The sequence below is a fragment of the Prinia subflava genome, chromosome 4, assembly GCF_021018805.1.
Source record: "Prinia subflava isolate CZ2003 ecotype Zambia chromosome 4, Cam_Psub_1.2, whole genome shotgun sequence".
Taxonomy (NCBI): Eukaryota; Metazoa; Chordata; class Aves; order Passeriformes; family Cisticolidae; genus Prinia; species Prinia subflava.
In genome coordinates, this window is record NC_086250.1 from 28,161,055 (window position 1) to 28,186,273 (window position 25,219).

General features: G+C 37.4%; 2 protein-coding genes across 7 annotated transcripts in view; one reads left to right on the forward strand and one right to left on the reverse strand.

Moving 5' to 3' along the window:
* CDK17 (cyclin dependent kinase 17) overlaps window positions 1-17,411 on the forward strand; it is a 90,478-nt gene extending 73,067 nt beyond the window's left edge. For both annotated transcript variants that reach the window (XM_063396282.1, XM_063396283.1), the window contains 13 exons: window positions 613-738; window positions 4,618-4,674; window positions 6,630-6,744; window positions 7,309-7,403; window positions 8,088-8,150; window positions 11,076-11,199; window positions 12,148-12,268; window positions 12,785-12,882; window positions 13,151-13,256; window positions 14,025-14,067; window positions 14,873-14,963; window positions 15,213-15,290; window positions 15,703-17,411. In XM_063396282.1, the coding sequence (XP_063252352.1) occupies window positions 613-738; window positions 4,618-4,674; window positions 6,630-6,744; window positions 7,309-7,403; window positions 8,088-8,150; window positions 11,076-11,199; window positions 12,148-12,268; window positions 12,785-12,882; window positions 13,151-13,256; window positions 14,025-14,067; window positions 14,873-14,963; window positions 15,213-15,290; window positions 15,703-15,740 (1,155 nt within the window). In that variant the 3' untranslated portion in view covers window positions 15,741-17,411. The remainder of the gene's footprint in view (window positions 1-612; window positions 739-4,617; window positions 4,675-6,629; window positions 6,745-7,308; window positions 7,404-8,087; window positions 8,151-11,075; window positions 11,200-12,147; window positions 12,269-12,784; window positions 12,883-13,150; window positions 13,257-14,024; window positions 14,068-14,872; window positions 14,964-15,212; window positions 15,291-15,702) is intronic.
* Window positions 17,412-21,618: 4,207 nt separating this feature from the next.
* The window catches only part of ELK3 (ETS transcription factor ELK3), a 37,051-nt gene continuing 33,450 nt past the window's right edge, over window positions 21,619-25,219 (reverse strand). For all 5 annotated transcript variants that reach the window (XM_063396288.1, XM_063396286.1, XM_063396287.1 and 2 more), the window contains one exon: window positions 21,619-24,521. In XM_063396288.1, coding sequence (XP_063252358.1) covers window positions 24,423-24,521 — 99 coding nt within the window. In that variant the 3' untranslated portion in view covers window positions 21,619-24,422. The remainder of the gene's footprint in view (window positions 24,522-25,219) is intronic.

Consider the following 25,219-nt stretch of genomic DNA (forward strand, 5'->3'; position numbering starts at 1 on the left):
TACTGGGGAAAAACAGAATATGCTGCAGAGAGAAAGGCTTTCATATAATGGCATTTTCATTTTCAAAAGATCCTTTAGTAAAGAGTTATAAATAAAAGAAATGTAATAATATTTGTAATAGTTGACTCTAATAATGAAGTGACTCTGTTTTGTGAGACTGGAAAAGATGGACTAAGATTGTAGCTGTTTGTAGTCAAGAGAAAGAGAGGGTAATATATTTTGAATTAGAGAAATCTCTTCTAATAGTGAAGTAATTGCTATATAAAAAGCAATGCATCCACAAGTCTCTGAATTCTCAGTTTCTGATGTTCCAGTTCTCTGTAAGTAGTCGACTAAACTCAATGTATTTATCCACAATGTAGTTAATGCATTTTAATACTGCATTCCTCTGGTCAGAGTAATAAGTTTGCACAGGTGTAATGTTTTAACCTGTTCTATAAGCAAGTTGAGGTATTTTAAGAAGAGAATATGCTTTTTAAACCCTCTCAATGAGATTATTTTTCATTGTATAGATGTTTCAGTTTTATATAGTAACACTACAGATGTTAAAAGATGTTCTAGGAAGTTCTGAATTCTGCTTCTCCCTTCTCTTTTTAACATTGTTTGCTGCAGGATTTGAACAAGCGCTTGTCCCTGCCTGCTGACATCAGGATACCCGATGGCTACCTGGAGAAACTGCAGATTAACAGCCCGCCCTTTGACCAGCCAATGAGTCGGCGTTCTCGTCGAGCATCCCTGGTAAGTGTAGTTCACTTGCCTTTCTAACCAACCTCTTAGGTCTTCAGAATCCATTTAACACACAAGCCTGTATTCCAGAGGTATATTTCAGCTTCATCTCCACTTGGACTTTTTTATTCCTGACCACCAGCATGTAGTAGTCAAAATCCAGCGAAGAACTGCACACTTTGTTTCATTTTTCTTCTGCTAACTTGGTGCTGTCGTATTTCTCAGTGAAGGTCTTGACCTATTGAAGTCAGTGGCTAAACTCAACTTCCGAAGTACAAACTTAAATCCTTCTGCTTTTTAGAGCAGGGATGATCTGTTTGAGCAAATAGGCCACGCAGTCTTAGGTCAAGGCTGAGTCCCCTTGGGGTTTAGTAGGAGGGCCCTAAAGCAGCATAATATGAAGGCAGGTCCTCCTCATTGCTCTTTTTGAATTTGATAACACTTCTTTCTCAGAATTGCTGTGGAGACAATAGTGGGTGTTTTTTTTTTCTTCTTTAAAGCACATGTAATTTCCTAAAAGAATGAAGGAACAAATTCACATACACCTTTTTGGATTATTGGGTTACTTTAAAAAATAAGTCTTTTCCTTAGAGATGACAGAATGAGGATTCCTATACTGTAATTAGCATATAAGTGCTAGAAAACTTGGATATTTGTACATATAAATTATGCATATCCCTGAAATAATAAAAAACAAACATTACTGTCTTTTTTTTTTAATTGCTATGTTTCAGTCATAGTTTCGGCTATCAGTATTCTTAGGTGTTGAGGTCTTAAAGAATTGCTAGACTGTTACTGGCATCCTGAGTAAATTCATTGGTGAGGAATTTGTCACAGAGAAAAACTGAATAGGTTTATTAAGTGCACGTTGTTTTCTTGATTTAATTACTTATTTACTGAAGAATAAATATGAAAGTGCATATAGTGAAGTAGGTTTATTAACTGTAAAATATATTTATTTTACTTGTTATGAATAAGGTCTATAACAAAGCAGTGTTTGAGTATTTTCTCCCTGAAAGAAAAAAATTAGTGTGCTGGACTAAAAAAGCTCTGATCTGTATGCCACCTTTTGCAAAAACAATATTAAAAAAATGGAAAATATTTTAGTGAAGTTCTGAAAGTAATGGTAATGTGTCAGGCTTAAATACTTGTGCCAGAATTTTCTCATTCACCACATAGTTGCTGCGATAGCATGGAGCTGAGGAGCAGACTTCCCCAAACCTCTCTTCAGATGCTGGCAAAATACCTTTTCAGTAGAATCTTGCCAGTGGAGTTAAGTATTTGGGGGCTGGGGGAATTTTTCTAGTAAATCTGAATTCCCTTGCTCATTTAACGGTGACCCCTGAGAGCAGATGAAGTTCTCTCCTCTTTACCTCTGAGAAGACTGACAGAAAAACAGTGCCCTCTAATGAATCTGGTGTGTGCCTGGAATCAGCTTCCTGTCACAAGGTTGTTTTGTTTCGCCTTTTAAAATGCTTTCCTTTTTGAAGGGCTTTAAAGTCCAAAATGAAACCTGCCAGCAGTGCTGTGGTATGCAGGCATGCATTTGCTATGATTTCAAACTAAGCTTTCAAAAAAAAAGAAACCCGAGGACTCATTGTTCTTAAATTGTCATTGAAAGCCTGCTAGCAGACTTTTACTTACAATAGATGACTATTGTGCTCTGCTTCAAAGGCATGTCTCTTTTCAAGATTTAATAGAAATCAAAGGGAAAATGCTATAAAAATTACCAGGTGAGCACTTGTTATACTTTAGGTTTTGTGGTTTTCTTTGAAATACAAGAAAAAATTAGTTTTTACAGTAATTGCATTTTGTGTATACATGTGCAGTATTGTATGCACACTCACTGGAAGTAAAAGACTGTAAATACTGTGCATCACTGTTTTCTGTGTAAGGCAAGATAGATGCATATTTCTGAAAAATGTGAAACAGTTCAAAATCTTTCTGAAGTAAAAACGAAACTGATCTTAATTTGAAGAATTTATAACTTATTTTTTCTTAGAAGTAATAAGGAACCAAGATGTGATCAAAAATTTCAACACATTGTAAAGCAGGTCTTGAGCAATACCTGTCTTCTGTGTGTGGGAAATATTGTATGATGCTTTTTGTATTAAACAGATATTAAGTTTATGAATCTTAATGAAAAACACTGGAGTTTCTTAAAAACCAGGCTTTTAAATTCCAGACTGTTTGGTGATAGCAAGACCAATGGCTATGAGTTCTTCTTTAGTTTCTCCAATAAACTAAGCAGCCTGTCTTTTTAATTCTAATACCATCTAATACTCACTTCAAGATATGTTTGTTTAACTAGGTCAAAAAGCACTTTGGAAACATAATATTTATTTTGCTAGCATTGCACCTATATCAGTGGTGTGTTTAAAATCTTACTGGGCCTACAAGGGTAGCAAATATCAACTTTGCTTGTATTTTGAGATAAAGAGTTTGTCTTTGGCAAGCTCCTAAATGTGTGTGATGCTAAAGTCTCCTTATACATTTCAATTTTAACACTAGTTTAGTAAAGCAGAATTGCTCTGTTATATTAATATAGTTACATACTTGGGGTTTTTTTCCCTAGATATATCAAATATGTTTGCAGGCAAGATCTTACCCTTAGTTTGGATTTATTTTCATATGTGTGTTCTGAAAACTAAGTATTAATTAAACTTTTCTTCCCTTCATATTATATTGTTGTCAAATCTTAATACAGTAGACAGTATTTATGTTACCCTGTGTTACCATGAAGTAGTAGAAAACTTAAAATCCATCAGATTTTAGGAGCAAATCAGCATGCGACATGGATCTAGGTGCTGAAGACATCTTAGAGTCAAAGGATTGTTTATTGGAAAGAGAAAGCCAGTAAAGAGCTATATTTGGAAGTGAAAGGACGGGGTGATGTTGAGGAGAAAACTTGGCTCTTTTGTTGCAGTGTGTGTTCAGTTGTCAGTAAAGCATAACACCATGAAGCCTGTAAGTTCAGGATTTTGATAGGGTAACAGGCTATATGCATTTTGTAAATTGCTTCAAGAGTTCACATTCGTACATATTTACTTTCACATTATTTACACTACAGGAACAATAGGACGCTTTGGTGCAATTCACAGTGGTCTTAGGAGCAAATAATCGTAAGAGATAACAGTGTTATATGAGAATAGCAGTGGATTTGAACAAGAAAAGAGTGATGATCTTACAGTGTTCAGAAGTAAATGTGTTACATAGGCAGGCACACCCTTCTGGCTTGCATTGAAGAGCTAAGTTGGTGACAAAAAAAGAGAAGGTGAATAAATAAATCCAAGTAAAATACACAAAGACTCGGAGTTACAAGGTATGAAATGTGAACTGCTGAGACAAAGCTGAAGCTTGCTGAGGAATGATGCTTAGGGATTTTCTTCTGAAGTTTTAATCCGAAAGGCATTGAGAAGTCAGAATGGAAGAGGAAACTTGGAGCTAAGATCTTGAACATAGCAAACAAATAAGGTTATTCTGAAAAAAAGCAGCAGCATATGGTTATGCTGAACTAGAGAAAGGATGGACTAGTTTGAGATGACTTCCATACTTAAGCTGTAACAACCTCAGTAGTAGTAATCAGATCAGAAGAGTGGAGAAGACCTAAGTAGGAGGCAGGTTAAAATGAGGTTTTGGTCTAAGTGTAACTCAGCTCACAGTCCCTCCAGGATACACAGTAAACTGGCTAACAGGCTGAGCACTGGGCTTGGTTGCTGGGATGCATTTATATCAAAATGTGTGAATTTGTTTTTAAAATAATGGAATTGTGCAGTATTAGTCAAGTATTCTCATTTAATTTTCTGAAATGAAGTTTAGCTTGTTCATTAAATGATGTACAAATGAATTGTTTGGTTTTAGTGATCAATTTGCCATTTCTTTTCACTGCAGTCAGAAATTGGATTTGGAAAAATGGAAACCTATATCAAGTTAGAAAAGCTTGGAGAGGTATGTATAGCTTTCTCTTGGAATGGTGACAATATCCTATGTAAAATTTTATGTGAGTTTAACTGAAATTTTCCATATTCCTGAAAATATCTATTGAATTTACTTTTTCAGTAAACCAAACATATTCAACATGTGTACCAATGTCACAACCACACAAATGTTCATGCACATATAATAAGCAAAAGGAAAAAAAAACAGGAAAACTGTCATAGAGCTGGGGAAGAGCAAGACTCCATTAGCAAATGTGCTGTGACTTTCTTCTATAGGCTGGCTTTTTTTTCAGATAGGAAAAATTATTCCGTTGATGGTAACACTATGTTTTTGATAACACTAAGTCTGGTGTCCTCTTGCCATGACTTAGGTGTTGGAACACTCATGATGGATTAGAGACCAGTGCTTGCAAGGTGCAGGCAATAGCTGTGCATGGTCTGGTAAAGAAGCCTGCACACCTGAACTGGGCAGCCAGCCAGGGGCTGCCAAGTGAACTACATAACACTTGGAGGGGCAGCAGCTTTTGCCCTCCAGTCAGCCTTTGGTTTCCAGAGAACAGGGGAATTCAGGAGGAGCCAAGTGTCATTCCTGTCCAGTTTGACTCAGGTTGACCAACGGGATCAAAACTGGACAAGGAGCACTGAAATGGGATGCAGTGAACATTGTAGAAGGAAGCAGTGCTGGTCAGCATCTGCTGTGGGATACTGCAGTCAGTCCTCCATTTAAAACATTTTAATTTCCTGTTATCAAATCTAAGCCCGCCTGATGCAACTTGGAGCTTATTCCTGTTGTCCTGTCACTTGTTACCTGGGAGAAGAGGCTGATGCCCACTTGGCTACTTGCTCCTTTCAGGCATCTGTAGAGAGCAGTAAGATGCCCCTGAACTTCCTTTTGTTCCCTGAGCTCCCTCAACTTCTCCTCATAAGAGTTGTGCTCCAGACCTTTCACGAGTTCGATTACCCTTCCCTGGACACTCCAGTACCTCAATTGTCCTTCTTGCAGTGAGGGGCCAGGAACTGGGCCCAGGATTCATTTGAGGTGTCACCTCACAAGTACTGAGTACAGAGGCACAATCACTGCCCTGGCCTTGCTGGCCACACTGTTGCTGACTCAGGCCAGGATGCCACTGGCCTTTTTGGCAATCCAGGGCACATGCTGGCTCATGTTCAGCTGCTGTTCATCAGCACCCCCTGGTCCTTTCCTTTGGCTCACCTTCCCAGTCACTCTTCTCCAGGCCCATAGCACTACATGGGGTTGTTGTGACCCAGGTGCAGAACCTGGTGCTCATTCTTGTTGAACCTCATAAAACTGTCCTCAGCCCATGGATCCAGCCTGTTCAGATCCCTCTGCAGAGTCTTACAGTACTGTAGTTATCTAGGGCAGTTTCTGTACCTTTGTTGCTTTTTCGTGGCATTTGCAGGGATTAGTTTTGCCTACTGTTTTGCCAGAATTTTTTGTCTTAATTTAATATCCCTCTAGAGTTTTGTATCTCTTGCTGTCTAAAAATATGTAATGAGGACAAGAAGCTGTCCAAAGGAGTTACATATTTTCTTTGAGTTTGTGGAAGAGTATGTTTGCAGCCTTTGGAAACATAACATAGTGTAGAGATACCCGAGCTAGGTATCCATAGTCAGAGAGAGACTTTCAGGAGTGTAAGTGATCCCAGCAGTGAACTTAGTGAACTTAATGCTACCTGATCCAACTTCTTTGGTAGCTCTGTGGTATTTAGGTTTCCATGTAATTTTGAGCTGTTAGACATATACATCCCTTGTGGCTTCTGTGAGTTCAGTTCTGTGCTTAAAATAATATATCTGTACTTTTACATAGTCAAAAAAATATAATGTAAAAACTATTCATATGCAAAATGAAAGCTGTTAGATCCTCAGACAGAAGTTATTATTTTCTTATTTAATGTTTTGATAAAGGAAAAAACTTGTAAAAATCCCTTCTTTTTCATTTTATAGGGTACTTATGCCACAGTTTATAAGGGGAGAAGTAAATTGACAGAGAATCTGGTAGCTCTCAAAGAAATCCGCCTGGAACATGAAGAGGGAGCACCATGCACAGCCATAAGAGAAGGTGGTAATTTTTTTTTTTTTTTTTTTTTTTTTTTTTTTTTTTTTTTTTTTTTTTTTCCTAAAATTTCTGATACTTCTGGATTTCTTTTTGACCAAAGCATTATCAGTACTTGGAAATACATAGGCTACACGGGACATTAGTGCAATTGCTATTAGTATTGATGAGTAAAATTATAGTCCAGACATACTGAGAGGAGAGTTTTGTTTCTAATTTATTTCCTTTATGGGGTGATTGTGATCTGAAATGCAGTATTACAAATGGATGATTAACTACGGAATTATACTGCTGTTAGTGAATAACTTTCAGGGACTCAAAATAGATTTAATAGAATTACTTCCATCTGAAATGCATAGTTTAGGAAATACAAGATTGTTACTCAAGTGTATGTTTGGTGTTTTGATTAAATACCTTTCTTATTAACTTGATCTATATGAGTTTTATGTCCCTAAAATAGCTTTTCAATTAAAAAAACCCAGATAGCTTATATGGATGATGTTAATTAGAAATTGCATTTACTCCTCATTTATTTTGCACTTATTTTGTTCTTCCTGTTTTCTCTTGCAGTGTCATTATTAAAAGATCTGAAACATGCAAATATTGTTACGTTACATGATATTGTGCACACAGACAAGTCTTTGACTCTTGTTTTTGAATATCTGGTAAGTGCTTAAACAATTAGTGAGCTTTATATTTGATTTATTGTTTCTAAGAAACAGAAACACAAAAAAATGTACTGTTTTTTAAAATACTGGGACTGTTGGAGTTTTCTCCTGCATTTACAGTCATTCAGCTAAAAATGAAATAAAGATAATAAATAATAATAAATATATTTTTATTAAATATATCTAATAAATAAATAAACCTGTGTATTCAGTTCTTAAATGACTGTAAATTAGTAAATACTGTTGTGATCATTTCAGAGTTTCATTAATAGCAGATAGTGGTGGTCTGCCTGATCAAACTGTCTCCTTGTTCAAAATCATTACCTGTATAAAATGGTAATCACACTATAGTTGCAATGATATTTTTCTGTTGTGACATAGCTGACTTTCAATGTAATTGGAGAATATACCAATTCTATAAAAGACTGTGCCTCACACAGATGAAAGAGAAGGCAATGGCATATCATGTAGCCTGAGACACTGCAGCTTTCTGGAAAAAGTGAATTTCTATCCTACGGAAAACCAGGGGTGTTTGTGTCCAGGCTTTTGGCGTTTTTATCATTTAATGTCTTCTGCAGAAATCTCATTTTTTGATGAATCATTTCAGTTCCAACAATAAGTAATATTCGTGTAATTTGTTGTGCATAATTTTACTGAACCATCATGACGGTGTTTTGATAGGACAAGGACCTGAAGCAGTACATGGATGATTGTGGTAACATCATGAGTATGCACAATGTAAAGGTGAGTGTTCTTAGTGACAATGCCCACCTTCCAGCTTTGTCCTAAGTATTTCAGACAACTTAATAATCAGGAGCTATATGGTTTAGTCTCTATAAAAATAAAATAAAGCAACTCAACTTTCTTTTTGCCTTGACTTCGGGACATTTGACATCAGATGGTGTCTTTGTTTAAAGTGTTATAAACATTGATAAGAGGACATTATATAAATTCATGTGTTTTCATTCTCTTTGAAGCTACATATCAAAAAGTTAACAAATCCTAAAAAATAATACATTTGTAACTCTTTTGGCTTCTTGTCCTTGCATTATTTTATACCCATTTACTAAGTCTGTAGTTTGATATATCCTCAAATTTATATATGGACACTGAGGAAAAATGTAGCCTCAGTCATGAATGTGGCTTTGGGTGCCACTGCCTACCACACAAATAAGAAATTAAAAATAAGTATTTAAGTATGAGTGATTTTCGTCTTTCTATTAATAAGAAATGGAAATAAATTTTTCCTTAGGGCCTAATTTGCTTTTTCTTTTAGTTATGGTTGTGGCCAGGTCAAGAGACTTGGTTTCCAGTCTGGCCTGCTGAAACTAAGTCAGGGTCAGTGTTACTTCTCTTGTAAAAAGCAGGCTTTTATTTGGAAAACGGACATAACTCTTAGTGTTCTTTAATGCTTAGGGCTTAGACACAAGCTTCCAAACAGAGTACAGTACTGTTGAGAAATGAGTGAAGTGATTTGACACTCAGGCTAGATATTGATTACTGTTTGGTGAGCTTTCCCTTTCATTCTGTTGTCACATTACTGTAAGTGTCTCCAGGGAAAGACATCTGCCCATAGCGTACTCTGTTACTTCCTCTGAGAGTCTGCAAATGAAAATTCTCTCACTTGTTTCTACTTCAGAGAGACAACCAAAAATCATAATTATGCTTGTGTTTTGAATTATCTGCAAGTTAATATTGCAGTGCCTTAAGCTTAAAAAAATAAGGGAAAGCTCTAAGAGGGAACCTGACTCTTATAATAAGTGCAGTTAGTGAACAAGCCAGAATCTGCTTGTGGTAATCTGAGCTAAGCAGAGGAATTGTCTTTCCTTGTTTACCTATGATTTAAGCTATGCTCAAAGAGCAAATTTATATGGTCAGTACCTTTGGCACTGGGAAACCACAACAGCTGTTCAGCTGCCGTAGCTGTAGGTGCTTACCTTAGAATAACTGTGTGGGTTTGAGTCATCATTAACATTTGAGAGACCTCCCTGACATCACTTCCTCACATTCCTCAGCTAATTTTAAGTTTTTGTGTTTTGACAAAATGAGGATATATGTGGTCACTGCAGATATTACTGTTTTAACCAAAATTTTGAGCTAATACATGGCATCCAAAAGGATCCCTGCCAACTGCAGTGAAGCTTCACAATTTCCGTAATCTGCCTTGCATTCTTGACTAATCCTTACAGTCCCAGTGTACATTAGGGAGGGCCATTGACTTCAATAGAAGTCTTGCTAATAAAGCTTGGGACTGACTGCCCCTTCAACAGTATGGGGCCTGAGTAGGTGGAACAAGGCTTGTTGCTTCTCATTCTGCTCTTCAGAAAGGAAAGCAAAAAGAAAGAAATCAGTCTCAATTCCTGTTTTTCTAGCACAGATGAATCCCATGACTGCACACTGAGAGCAGATGGATGTAGCTGCACCTGCTGTGTATTTGTCCAGTTTATGAATAAGAATTTGATGATGTCACTTGATGCAAAAATAATGTATTAGATGTATTAGAATGTAGTCATATAAAAACATTCACACCATCACAGAATTACTAGGTTATAGGAGACCTTCAAGATCAAGTCCAACCCAGCCCTAACACCTCAGCTAAACCATGGCACCAAGTCTCACATCCAGGGATGGTGACTCTACCACCTCCCCAGGAAGACCATTCCAGTGCTTTATCACCCTTTCCATAAAAAGCTTTTTCCTAATATCCATCCTGTATTTCCTTGGTGCAGCTCAAGACTGTGTCCTCTCATTCTGTCATTCCAGTGTTTCTCCTCAGAGATCCTGTTACATGATGAATTTGTCACATTGCCTTCTGTAATGCTTTGTATTTTTTCTTTGTACATTTGATTACCTATGCTGACTGACTACTGCTGTGTGGTAAACGCCAGCAATGGCTACCCAAAAGTCGCATGTTCAAGATCAGACCCTTTATATGTACAGAAACTGCAAAGTATTAGTTCTTAATGCAGTGATACATTAAACTTGCTTGCCTGTCCACTGCTAAACCTTTCTTTGCCCCATACTACTTTTATATCTATATATGTGCAGCACTGATATGCATGACTGAAGTTGATTGGCTTACTATTCCAAAGGATTAAATAAACCTGTGTGTGTCAAGGTGAGGGGATGAATGTAAATACCAGAGGCAGTTTGGCTGCTTTAATAATTCTCATTTACCCATTTCTCCATCTTCCCTCAGCTTGTGAATCTAGATGTATTTTTCCAGTCGGATGCCAAGATGCTCTTTACGTAGTTCAGCACGGTTGGATAGAAACACTACTGAGCTGCATTTCCAGAAGGGACTCTGTGGCAGAAGGGAACTTGAATATATAGTCAGAGACCGTTATCTTTAAAGACATTAGTGTGGGGAAGAGCAGTGGTAAATGCTTACTTTAAAAATAAAAAGCCCTGTGTTTCTCTTCAGTTAAACAGAACAACTAGCTCTTAAAGTCTTTGTTGTAAAGTATGGTGTTAAAGCAGTGCATTAGTGTAATTTTAACTCTTTGAACAATAATGATGATGTCCAGAATTTGCTCATAAAGAGAGTAACTCACTTTTTAGAGAAGTAATTTTGTCCTCCACAATGCTTAACTCTCCAATGCCCAGCTAGTCATGCAATCTGTAGATTACCATTTTTTGTCTAATTTATATAAATGTTCTCTTTTGTAGCTATTTTTATATCAGATTCTTCGTGGTTTGGCATACTGTCATAGGAGAAAGGTGTTACATCGAGATTTGAAGCCACAAAATCTACTAATTAATGAGAAAGGAGAACTGAAGCTTGCAGACTTTGGTATGGCCTGAAATTACTCTGTAACAAATATTTTTTTCTCTCAGCAAAGGAAAACCATTTTTCCTTAAAAGGAGAAAAGAGTACATTGGTCTGTATTTGGGTGTTCTCAAACAGATAATGGAAGCCTTTTACAGGGTATAGTAATCAGTGTAATATCTGTATAGGTAACACTGTCACTCCTCCTGAAAGAAGCCTTACAGCTTCCTGTGAAATTGATACTTAGTCAAATCCTTCAGGTGGAGCTCATGTTGCTTCTCCTAACACTCCACAGTCACTCTAAAGCAGAGTAATGACAGGAGTGAGGAAGAGCTTGTTCATATGCTAAATTGTTAGGTGTTGCACTGTCACTGATACACCAAATTCCTTGGAATTTACAATAGAGTGGGGCATCTACATTTTCCTGTTACCTTCTGTCTGGAAGATCCTTTAAAAGTTGTGCCCTGTGCCTCTGATTTTACCCTCCTGTGTCAATGAAAGTTGCTCATAAGATTGCCTCTTACATTATATACCTGAATTTTATTGAAGGTATTGCTGACAAATTGACAATTTTAGGATGGAAGACCCTTGCTGATCCAACACTGGTTGGTCTAAATGGTTTTCGCCATTTAGTTAATTGTTTGTTGCCTTCTGCAATGTAATATTCCAGAACAGTGCAGAAGTTTTTCACAGCAGGGTGGTGTCATGTCAATCTGATTCTGTACTGATTTAATGAAATTTACAGGATTAGTCCAGGTTTTGATCTGTTTACTTTCTTTTGTGCTTAAAAATGCTGACCATGAGATTGCCATAAATACTGAAAGGCAATAGAAATCTCTTTATTAGGGCCTTAAATAACATTAGGAGATGGCATTTAGCAAGTATAACAAGGTCCTAAAAATAGTTTTTCAACTTCATACAAAAAGAATTTCAGCAGATTGTATATGACTTTTCATTTCTCTTGTTATCAAGGATTGGCAAGAGCTAAGTCTGTTCCTACAAAGACTTATTCCAATGAAGTTGTCACATTATGGTACAGACCACCTGATGTTCTCCTTGGATCTTCGGAGTATTCAACTCAAATTGACATGTGGTTTGTATAGCTTCGTTGAATTCAAATTTTTGTTGAGTCAAGTTGAAAAAATGTCAACTCTGCTGCTAAATAGTAACATTCAAATATTCAACCTTTGAATTTTTGTAGGCTACAATTGAGTTGGATTTTTTGGGAAAGGAGTGGTAGACTGGGAAGATGCTATTATTCCTCTCTGAAAATGCAGAGTACTTTTTTATTGCTCAGAGTAAGCGTATTAGGGGAAAAAACAAGCCTTCTCCTAATGATAGGGCAATGTGGTATTTTACCATGAACTTTAATAAAATTGACTACCTCAGCATCTGAAGGAAGAGGATATAATATAGCTATGACCCAGGTTTTGCGTAGTCTTTGACAGCTCTTCTGTTGCTGAATAGAACACATCTTTCTGAATATTTTAATAGTAGTATGTGGCTAACAATCAATAATTTGTTTTAATTGAGGAGAAATCCCAGAAGTCTTTATGAGCTGAAATTATAGGATTATTTCTGCTTTATCTTTTTCTCTGTCTTTATAAAGGGGTGTCGGATGCATATTTTTTGAAATGGCATCAGGAAGGCCTCTTTTTCCTGGTTCCACCGTTGAAGATGAACTGCACTTAATTTTCAGACTTCTTGGTAAATTGATACTTTTAGTAATGCTAATGTTAATGCACCATATTTGTATGAGAACTGTGGATCTTTATCTTGGAACAATATTATATACTGCATTGTAATCAAGGTTATGCAAAATGATTCAGCTGACTGTACAGATGAGCTTGCACAACATAGGCATATTGAATGATTTTTCTCTTTCCCCTTTAAATTACAGGATTAAATGCTTTTATATGTCGAAGTTGTTTGTTTACTTTTTTTAAGTTAAATTTGTTACTGCTTCTAAATGCAGGAACTCCATGTCAAGAAACATGGCCAGGCATTTCTTCCAGTGATGAATTTAGAAACTACAACTTTCCTAAGTATAAACCACAACCTCTCATCAATCATGCACCAAGGTACTTTGTGTTTTATTAATAGAAAATATGCATCCCTGTGGCTTTGCATTTTCCTAAGTGGGAATGCATTTCCAAGTACAATCTGCCACTGAATGGTGTGAAAGTGTTCATCAGTTTTGTTATTGTGGGCAGATGATAATGCAAAGCAGAACTTGGTACTGTGTAACCACACTTCCTCCAATATCATCCTAGGTACCATCAGCTCCTTAATGACCTGTGGAGCAATAAACTCAATAATGTCTCCATAGAAGGAGAGTTCACACAGCATTTCCTAAAGAGCACAAATTCTGTTCTGGTTATATACTAGACCCAGGCCATTTGCTAAAACGGCCAGGTTTCCTTGAGCAGTTTCTTTTAATCCTGTATCAATATCATAAATAAATCATATCATAAATCATAAATAAAATTAATAACAAAGACATTTGTCTGCCTTGAAGATCTAACATTGTATTGCTCTAAGTAGTATTAAGCTTAAAAGAAATAATTTAAAATATTCAAGTAAGTGATCTAGGTCAACCTAGTAAATGACAATCCAAACTAAGGATGTGTGTGTCCTCAGTGTTTTCCAGATCGTCTTGTTCGGTGATATTAGGAGTCATATGTATTTACCATAGCATGAATAAATGTTGTTTAGGTGAAAGCATTTCCATTGTTTAGATCTAATTTTCAGGTTTGATATAATTTAATTAAGCCAGTTCCTCTGCGGTTTTACTTGCGTAAATACAATTCAGTAACTGTTTTAATTTTTTAAAATATTTTTATTTTTAGGCTAGACACGGAAGGAATTGAATTGATAGCGAAGTTCCTTCAAGTAAGATGTGTTTTGTGGCTTTACTTTATAAAAGTGCAAGTTTCAAGTTTTAATATATTACATACAAAACGTATTAGAAGCCAAAGTATTTAGTTCTGTCTCTAAGTGGAATGTGTAGCTGAGTCTGTAGTGGATGACAGGTGTGAGAATAAGCCAGTGCAGTGTGAGAATTAAAAAACTGATGCTTGGTTTTTTTTCCCCAGAATTAATTTCTTCTCTTACTACCTTTTGTAAAAATAGAATAATTCTATGTTAGCCCTGAATAAACTAAATCTCTTGTGAAATATGGTATTAAACCAGAACTTTTAAATACAAATGCTAAATTTCTTTAATGATAAACTGAGTTTAGTACTAGAGAAGGAGTTACTAAGGTGTAGTATTACTCCTTGATGTTGCAACTGTATTCAAAAGCTGAAGTGGTATGCACCTTTGAGTAGGTGCAGCATTGTAACTGATTTGTGTGCAGCTTTTTAAACATCTGCATCCTTGCCTAGAATTGCACAGATGTCAAGCAGGAGATACCTAATCATTGTACCATCTATAGATAAAGATTAGGTGTAGTTTTGACCTGCATCCGTTTACAGAAGTTATTTTTACTATTTTAGCAATGTTGTTACTTGCTGCCAGTACTGATTTTGATAAAACACCAGATAGTTCATGTGAAATGAAAGTAATGAAAAAAAATTGTCCTAATGAATTCTGGGAATGTTGAGCAAATAGAACTCTTTCTCCCTTTGATGAAATCACTTGATGCAAAGAGGTTTTTAATGGAAACCAACAAACTTGTATGCTTTTATATTAATAGTATGAATCAAAGAAGAGAATTTCAGCAGAAGAGGCCATGAAACATGCATACTTCAGAAGTCTTGGAACAAGAATACACACTCTGCCTGAAAGTAAGAGGAGTTGTAAAGTAGCAGAATAATGTTAAGATAGTGCATTAAAGCTGAGTACATTGTGTAAGGAAAAACTCTAATGTATTAAAAAAATCTGATATCTAGTGGCTTAAATATTTGTGAATTGGAAACATTGTTTAAATTCAAACAATATCATTAAGAACATAATCTATAAATAAATATATAAATATAATATATAATTGTATAACTTACATTTGTATATGACTTAATTTCTTTGTTACATTCCAGATGTTTCAATATTCAGTCTAAAAGAGATTCAATTGCAAAAAGACCCTGGCTTTCGAAATTCCACTTACCCAGAGACCGGTATGGAAAGCTTTATGTTTTCTCATGCTTGCTAAAAGAATACTGTGCCAGAGGCATTCAGAATTGAAAAATGCTTTGTTAAATTGGTTTGTGTGAATATACTGGGAAAAAAAATCCAGAATGATTTACTGACATTCCTGTAGAGACGTACAAGCTAAGTGCAGAGAAAGATGGGAGTTTTACTAGGGACGGGCAAGGACTGTGAAGGTGACAACATTTTTGGAGTTTCAAGCCAGTACTGTATGGGGCTGAGTGGTGGCAAAATGAAGAACAGTGAGTGCAGTTAAAGGTGCTGATGCTGACTGAAACACAAGGGGTGTTGCCTTGAAGTAGGACGAGGATCTGGATAATAACTTAATACTCCGTAGTGCAAATGCTTCGGTTTCTTACCATGGTCCGTGTTGTGTTGCAGGACATGGGAAGAACAGAAGGCAGAGCATGCTTTTCTAAAGGGGGCAGTGCAGAATCAAGCCCAAGCCTATCCTGTCGATCAAGGACTCGGATCTGAAGGCAGTGCTTTCTGTTTGGTGGACTTGGAATCGCAGTTTGTCTACACTGTCCTCTTAACAGTGGAGTCTTTTTATTTCCAACCTGCAAATTATGTTTTTATATTTGTTGTCACAGTGTGACAATTTTTTGTACAGTTGGTTTTAAGGTCTCCTCTGCCACTAGAGCCAGTAGGTTACAGCTGTTGATGTAACTGTAGCTGCAATTTTTGTGCAGGACTGAGAAACACAGTGCATTATTTATTGCGGAATCATTGCTGCTAAATAACTACTGTCTGTATAGTTAACACAACAGTTCCATGCTTGAAGAAGTTGCAATGGCTTTATAATATGTGAATGCATCTGTTTCTCTTGATAAAATGTTCTACTGCTGCGGGGTTTTTTGTATTTCTTAAACTGCAGTGTTTCCTGGAATGTAAACATAGCTTTGCTTGGCTATAGGTGAGCCATCTTTAATGCTCTAAGTTCTTGGCACTTAATTCCTTATTTAACATTGGAAGTATGTGTTGAATAGTTGAAAAATTATAATGCATATTATGTTCTTGAAAAGCACATGGTGTGAAGGTTGATTCAAACAAGTGAAAAGTAACTTTGATTTGCTCTCAGATCCTATGTTAGTTATTGGTAAATTAGAGCATGGAGGCTGGACGTTTTGTCAGGCTTACTCCAGCATAACATATTTGCACATTGTTGTGCATATGGGGCCTGCAGAAACAATTAACTTTTTTACCTTGTTTTTAACTTAGAAATACAAATAGTAAAAAGACAATTCATGTATGTTGGACCCTGGCTTACTTTTCATTACAGAGGAACAGGACAACTAATTATACAAATACGGGAATAATGTCACATTTTTCCCACCTTGTTGCTCTCCCATTTGTGCATTATTCACTTGAAATCAACTGGAAAGATGCAAGTTTGTACTTGAGAAGAACTCACTATGCTACAGAGCTTTTACAATGGGAACTTAGAGAGTTTTTGAGATCTTAGATGTTACCTGTTTTCCAGAGATAGTAAACATATTACTACTATGCTTATGCATCTCAGTGAGTATCATAAGTACACCCTTGGTGATGGTTGCAGTATTTTTAAGCATTTGTGTTCACCTTTATGAACCTATTTGTTTAGTGCATCTTAAAGAGACTGTAAATCTTTATTGGTATATTTTGAAATGGTCATGTAAATCTTTGGCTGGTATATCATGAAAATAGTCATAGGTAACTTAATTTTTCCTGACATTCACTGTAAAACGTTCAGGGGTCCTACCATTTCTGTTCAGGAAATCTTGTAGTTTATTGTTATTTAACAGTATTAAGTGAATTTTTGTATATTTCATTTTAACTTTATTTGTGAATAGTGATTGTGGCATGTTTGGGGGTGTTTTATTAATATTTCATTGATACTAGTAAATTTGAATTGGAATTTTTTTTTAATTTTATTTTCTGGAAGAGAGAAATTCATGTGTAACGGTGACTATTGGACCACTACCGCTTTTCAGCATTTGTAAACCGGTTTTACGTTAAATCTTGTAGACCTAACAAACTGCTGTTATTTCTAACTGACCGACCTGTATTAATATTGTACTTTTGAAAGTATAAATATTACGTGGAATTCTTTGGTTTTGTTTTGGAATTTATAATAACAAAAGCCCTGCGTTGTTAAAAGTCCAGACTCAGTGAACTTGCGGTTCTTGGGCATTGTTGGCAGCGCTTAGCGAGGTTGGTGTGTGGTGGGAGCCCCCAGGTCGCCCTTGGCCGCTCCCTTGGTTGGTTCAGTGCAGAGGCAGTGGCGGTGCCGTGGCTCACCGTGGCTGGGGCTGCTGGGCTCCTCTCGGTGGTGCAGTCTCACTGGGAGGCAGCCCTGCGTGTCACACGGCCTGGGACGGGCGCGGGGCTGAGGCTCAGGTGGCACTGATGGAAAACCTTGTCCTGAAATAGTTGTTATATATATTTTTGTAGTTGCTACGGATCTGATCTAGATTTTATACTGATGGACCTTGTAGGAAATAAGTTGTAGACGTGACAGTGCTGAAGAAAGAAGTGTCAGAGAAACATCTTTTTTACAGAAGTAGTGAAGATAGACTAAATGTTCACTGTGGATAAATGTGGGGTTTAGCATTTCTAGTACAGTAATACTTTATAGGTCATAGAAGAACACGTAATAATGTGACACTAATGAGTAAAGGACTTAAAGGTTTACCTGGTAAAATGAAGTGCATTAATAAACTTAGAAAAGGGTCAGCCATAGCTAACAAAAGGATGTTGCATTTTAAGTAGGAATCTGGCTCTTTTGTTACAAATTAATTGATCTTCCATGAAGTTTAAGCAGTCTGTTTATAAAGAAATTTTTTCTAAAGACCTACAAGTGAATCTGTGTTCTTATTTAGGAGGTAGCTTTAAAGAACATATTTAAGAAACCTGGCAACTGTTGTCAGGCCAGTTTGGGGCTTTTTAAAATTGTCTGTTACTGAAATTCCTGCATCAGCAGAGACAGTTCTGTGGCAGTTGCCTGTTAGGGGCAGTAATCAGCAAGTCTGAAGTTGCTGGGCATCTCTGACGTTCTTTCCATGGAATTCTGTGCTATGCCTCATATACCAGACTCTGTCTGGCAGAGTCAGGTACTACAGACTTGGTCTCACTGTCCCCAAGAACTGTAGGAGCATTGGCCTTTTTGGGAAAAAACCTCAAGTGTGTCAAACACCAAGCAGAGAATCACTAGAAATGGATGACTTTCAGTGTTTGGTGTGACCACCTTTGCTTGACGATGAGTGATCAGTTAATGAGAAATGGCCTGCATGTCGTGGCTGATTTTAGGTAGGTATTTTTAGAAGATACCTGGTGTGTCCCACCTAGCCCAGGGTAGGGCTGGCAAGCTGTGGGTGTAGGTGTGTGTCAGAGTCAGGTGGGCTGGAAGCCAGGACGGAGGCAGGTGCTGGTGTTGTGGTTGCATTCATGTGCAGGTGAAGGTTGAAGGGGAGAGAGGGTTGGTAAAGGATGGTTGACAGGACAGGGTGGGAGATACAAGTGGCAAACCAACAACTCAGCAGTGCTCTGGTGGAATGTGCATCTCAACATGGCTGTTATTTTTGTGCTGCTTTACCACAGCATTAAGTAGCCAGAGTGTATCCCTGAATTGGGCAATAAAAGTTGAAATAAACAATTATTAAAGAATCAACATACTTTGTATTTGCAAATCATTTGAAAAATTGGAAGGTAGCGTTCTTTGGGCTGCTTGCTTGTTGTTTGTGCATGAGTTTTTCAGTGTAATAAAGGTACATGGTTTCTGTTCTGCAGTGTTAAAATGGAATTAGGGTTAAGAATACATTCCATTATTGAGGACAAAATATATGAAAGGTATGTTGTAAATATCCCCAGGCTAGGTATCATAAACCCAGGAAATAGTTGGAATTAAGGTCAGACTTCAAGGAAATCCCAACAAATCAGGGTATGGAAATAGAGAGCTACAGCACATGATGACACTGAAATCAGAACTTAGCTTGTCTGTGATCATGACAAAATGATCATGATCATTTTGTCTGGTTACTGATGAGCAGAGTTGAAGTAATTAATGCACCTTGTTAGCACATTTCAGTACTTTATTTACCTTCAGAAATTTTGGCTTTAAAACAAATGTAACATCTCTGTGAAATGCATTAATTTTGGGAAGGAACTTGAATACTTACTCTATGCAGTTTGGGGGGTTTTATTTTTTCAGAGATTGAGCTGTTAAAGATTTAAAGCTCTCATTGGGCCTTTGTACATCCGTGTATGTCACCAGTGTCCGTGTCATACCAATTTAGGAGACTGGCAAGTTAATGAGTGCAATTATGAAACAACAAGGAAGTATGTAGCAGTTGGAACATTGTAGGTATGCTCTGACTGTACAGGTGGGATGATTGTGAAAAGTATAAAAGCCAAGCAGGTACATTTTGGAATGTACAAGCTTTGGAATTTCTACCATTCACCTTCTTCCGCCTGTAGAGTTCAGCTGCACAAAAATCAATAGTCCCATTCTCAGCCATACTGGGAACCTGTTTTCAGAACTGGGCTTAGAGTTCAGATATTCTAGATTGGTCTCTTGTATGTGACTTTCACTGAGCAGTGCCTATAACTAACTGAGCAAAATTGATGTCAGTGGAAAATGTGAACGATTTCCAAATATTTTTGCATGTTTTATAAACTCAGATATTTAAGTTCTGTAACTTTTGAGCAAACCTAAACTGAATGCACACTTACACACATGTTAATGTGGTAAATAACTGCTGAATGTATTGTGCTGGCTGCATCCTTCAAGCTTACTCAACAGGCAGGCTGGCCAGGGCACATCACTTTCATGGTCCTCCTAATAAAATATGAGTCTTACTTGGCTCCGATGCCCTGCCTTGAAATACATTTTTCCCCAGAGAGCTATGAAGTTGCTTCATTTGTTGCAGTGGGATCTTTCTGCTGATGGAATTACCATTGCTGTGGATTTTAAAGCAGGAAAAATGCTCTTCCCTGTCTGTTCTCCAGTGTGCTCCTGTAGAGCAGCTCCCCCCAGGCCTTGCATGGTAGCGTCTGCACTGTCACCTGCCCCTCCTCTTTCACACCCTGAGCTTGTTTTTTCAGACTGTTTTTCCCTTTCTTCGCTGTCTTGTTGTTTGATTTGCAGGAGGGGGGAGCTGGCCTGGAGCCATGTTACGAATAATTAACTTTACATTTATGCACTTGCGCTTTTGCAGAGTGAATGTGAACTGATGGAAATCTTTCACAAAAGAACTCCAGCATATCTTAGAAACCTCTCTTCTAGGATGCTTTCTTCAAATACCAGCCCCTACCCAAGGCAGGACATGATGCTGATTGCTCCAGAGTCCTTGCTTGAGGTTCATTCTGCTTCTTTCACTTAAATAAATTCATACTGCTTCTCACTCGTGCTGTCAGTCTCTTTGCCCTCAAGGAACAGGTATGTACTCCATGTGTGCAGAGCACTCGCACGTTAATCTGTAAGAGCAGTTACAGTTTGGGGATAAAATGGATTTTAAAAGTTGTAGTTTTCTGATGACTTTGAAGGGCTGTGCTTAAAACTGAGGCCTGTGTTTATCCTACAGGATATACAGACAGTCTGAAGATCAGAAGGGAATAGCTATGCCCTTACATAAAAGACTACCTATACTTACTGTGCCTTTTCTGAATTCATTTGGGTGTCATGATAGCTTCTGAAGATGTTTCCTGTAGGCACAAGATCACACAGCCTATTAATGCAGAGGGTTGTTCTTTTAAAATTAACTCTGTAGTTTTGTTTGAAAGGAGCGCCTCCCCTTTAAACAGAAATCTTATTGACAGTTCTTCAGCTCCTTGGTAGGTATTTCCAGATGGCTAAGTGCCTGTCTGATGAGACCAGTTTTAGTCAGCTAAAACAAATCGTTCTTTCTTGGCATCATGGGTGTGTGTCAGGTCTTGCTATAGTTTATCACCTGTCACCGTTTTCCCCACCTTGGAAGTTTTCTTTAGAACTGAAGCTGCTTACCTGTGCCAGGGCCAAGGGTGTGCACAAGCTCTTGGCAAAGCTGTGGCCCTTCTGGGGGATATTTGCTTTCCTGAGGAAACAAGGTGCAGGTAAGCCAAACATACCCTAATTGTGCACCCAGCCTCTATAGTAACTGGGAACTTCTTGTGTATTGCTGAAGCATGAATAAAATGCAAATCTTGTAATAAATCCCCCCAAGTATGATCAAATTGCAATTACTACCAAGAATACTGAAAAGAGAATAGCTCCCATTTTATTCCCCAGGATTGTTGGCTTGGAGCTCTCCATGCCACAGAAATATTGACACTTCCACAGTATTTAATTAAAAACATTTATTTGATTTTTCTTTACAGTTAAAAAGATACCTGTTAACAAAATTCAGTAGATTACCAACAGAATATTTTCTTAAAAGCATAAAGGCATAACAGTCGAGTGTTTCATATGAGTGTTAGACTTGAGAGGCTGGACTTTTTTTGTAGAAATACTTCCCAATAGCAAAAATTTTTATTCCACATTATTGACTGATTTAGAAGTCAGATTTTGACAGCGTATTTTTTTCAACTGAAAAGTCAATTAGCAGATGTGTTCTCTTGCTATTTTTATTCTCTCAAAGATGAGAAGACAGCACTTCTTCCCACTTTGTTTTCCATTTTTTTGTTGGATTCTCTCAGATCCTTTCCAGTAATTTTTCAAATAGTATTTTGTCCCAGAATTGTTGTTTTCTGCTATCTTTAAAAAAAGTCCAAAATCATTTAAGGGCTGGAGGATGGGAGGGAAACTGTAGGTGTGGTTGAGCCTTTTGAGAAGAGAAAGAACCTGCCTTATTAGTAGTAAAACCTCGGAAGAAGTAAAATCATGGAAATCCGGGTACTTTTAAGTATCTCTTCTCTGTCACACAGTCCCTCCTCTCATGGTCTCATTTTTTGCAGGGTAATATTCCATACTAGCATGTTTTCATCTTTTTAAACTCACAGTGAGAAACACGGTCTCGATGCCGCGTTCTCCCATTAGCTGCAGCGGCACATACAAGACAAGACTATGCTGCTGTTCATGTCTTATAGGTGTAAGTAGGTATTCATGGGGTTTTAAAAATGAGACAGGAGTCAGCTCTCTAGTGTGAAATAATTGCCTCTCTGTAACTTGTTGTAAAATATTCCATGTACTTGGGAGGAATGCATTGTAAGATAAATGCTCAGTCTGCAAGCCCTGGTGATTTATCTCCACTAACCCTGTCAATCCCATCAGTTGCATGCTGCCCTTTCAAGCTATTCTGATTTTACTTTGTATAAAATTTGCATTCACTCATAAATGTTGCGTAGGTTCATCTTCTCTTTTTGACTCCGTGGGGTGGCACATCTTGAGCTCTTGAAACGCTGAGTCGAGCAAATGACATCCCAAGAGCTTCATTCTTTCTCCTCATGTCTGGGATTCAGTTGCTGTTTTTATCAGCTGGTACTTACATGGCAACTGCAGGTTTTTATCACGGCAAGTGGAACTCATGAGTAGCTTTTGGTTGTGCAACCCAGGAGCTTGAGGAAGATTCCTGCTGTTTTTTGTCAACCACCTCTGCCCCAAAAATGGCTTTTCAACATCAGAACTGCATTAATAAAATGTTTATTTAGCACCTTTCAGGTTGAAGGATCCAAAAGCACTTTACAAGTAACTACACACATCATCATTGAAATGCATCCAAGCAGAAAATCAGCAGACAACTCACTACATACATTTCAAAAAGAACAGACTGTGGCCAGCTGCTTGGCCAGAAAGCAAAGTTGAGGTTCGAATGACCTATCACAAACAGGGATCAGATTTGGGGTTGGCTTTTAAGGTCTCATCTGAAAAACCGAAGACACAGTAAAGCTGCATTCAAGCCAATTTAGCTACCTTAGGAAACTGAAGATTTGCATCAGCCCTGCCAGGATTAGAGTCTGTGGTGCCAGGGAGTCTGGCCTAATCCTAACCTGACTTCTTTGTGACCAAACCATCCCCTCAAGATAGAGGACATACCCAGTAAGTTCAAGTTGCAAGTATACAGTAACACAGTGCTGTCTTTTCATCCACAATTCAGCTGTTTATACATTAACATCCCACATGTACAGTCTCTGCCTCTTTGCAAGCACCAGCCATCAGTTTACAGACCTGTAACTTTTGCAGCTTTGGGGGAAGGGGAAATGTGACCTTCAGAGCTTGAGTAGCTACAACAGTCTTTCCAGGGAAGCAGTAGAAGGCACTTGGCACAGCTGAACAAAGCACCTGGAAACTATTGGGAATGATCCTCATTCCCTGGGAGTACAGAGATTACCTGCACTCCTTCCAGCTGTAATGTTGACAGTTCATAAGAAATATAGGCCAAATAAATTCTAAGCAATGTCTCTTTTTCTACAAAAATACTCTCAAATGCTGGAAACATCTCATGAACATACAGAGCCCAGTTCCTCTCTGTTGCAACTTGACAGAAGAACTTGGGCATAAATGTCTAAATGTGGCTTTGTTACTCTGAACTACATCTCCTGGCTGTAACACAGATTACGTTTTCATTTCAGCAAAGAAAAAGGCTATTTTTATACAATTTGAAAGCACTTAATACAAAGTTACATTAATACACTGCATTATATGGCCTATCCGTGGAGAAAATACTGAAATACTACCACAGGGCTTTCAATACTCGTTTTTTCCTTTCAACTTTTTATCTTAATACTAGAAAATATATAAATCATTTACATGACTTTATGCAAAAGAAGGCACAGCTGGTTACAGTTTACACAAGCGCAATGCATAATATGCAGAAAAAGGGATTAAAAAGAAGCTTCACATCCCTGTTAGATACATTGTTCCAATCCATTAAGAAAAGTACTTCATCAACAACAGAAGTGTTCAACACTTAAGAGCTATGATATAAAAAAATTACAATTCATTTAATGCATAACAGATTTATATATACTTTTATATATAAACACTGTTGAAAAATGCTAACATAATAAAAGTAGATTATCCATGTAATGAAAAGTGCAAACCAAAGTAATAAAGGGTTTCACAATGTCCTTCTCATGACACAGGAAAAACTAGCCCATAGGAATGAAGTGTTAAATCCACCAATACATCCTTGGTGTGGGAGGCGTCATCAGGATTTCTGAGCATTTGGAGAAAGCAGTACTGGTGAAGAGGCTCTGTCCAGACTGGGGAGTGGCACTGGTATGTGACCATTTAGCAGAGTTGGAAACTGTAAGGGGCCAAAAGGTAGAAATTAGTCTTTAAAAACATTCAGCCCAAGAAGCACATGGATTCAGCATTAGGAACTGGCTCCAGATGGTTTCAAGAGTTGTCGTGTCTATACAGTAAGATATCTCCCAAATGCCTGCATCCGCGGTTAGGAATGGAAGACAGAGGACAAAACCTTAATAATTTGTAAATACACAAGGATATAAAAGTCTGCTATTGGCTATTTTTTAAATAAAAGTTCACATAATATGTGTATCTTCACCCTGGAAAAGTGCACACTACAGAGGAATCTGCCATCCATTCTGCTTACAAAAATATTTTTCAGTCTACACAGTATTAATTACAGATTAGATTTTTCAGTCTGTTAATTACAATACATCCTTTTTGTCTTAGGCAGGAAAGAGTTTGGCAAAAGTGAATGTTGATATGTAGTTTTAGGGCAGAAAAAGTACAACTGGGGATACAAAGCATGGGGAAAATTACTCTCAACTAATTACAGTTGTATAATCACTCAGAAACGACAAACTAGCTACCCCATTCAGCATGGGAAGCAGAATGTATTGTCACTTATTATCACCTGCTGCTTTAGAAGTACTGTGCAAACAAACTTATCCAATACAGAAGCCATGTATTCCTAGTTCATGATGGCATCGTGACTGCACCTTGCCTGCAGTGGTGGGTACTGACTAGTTCTTAACT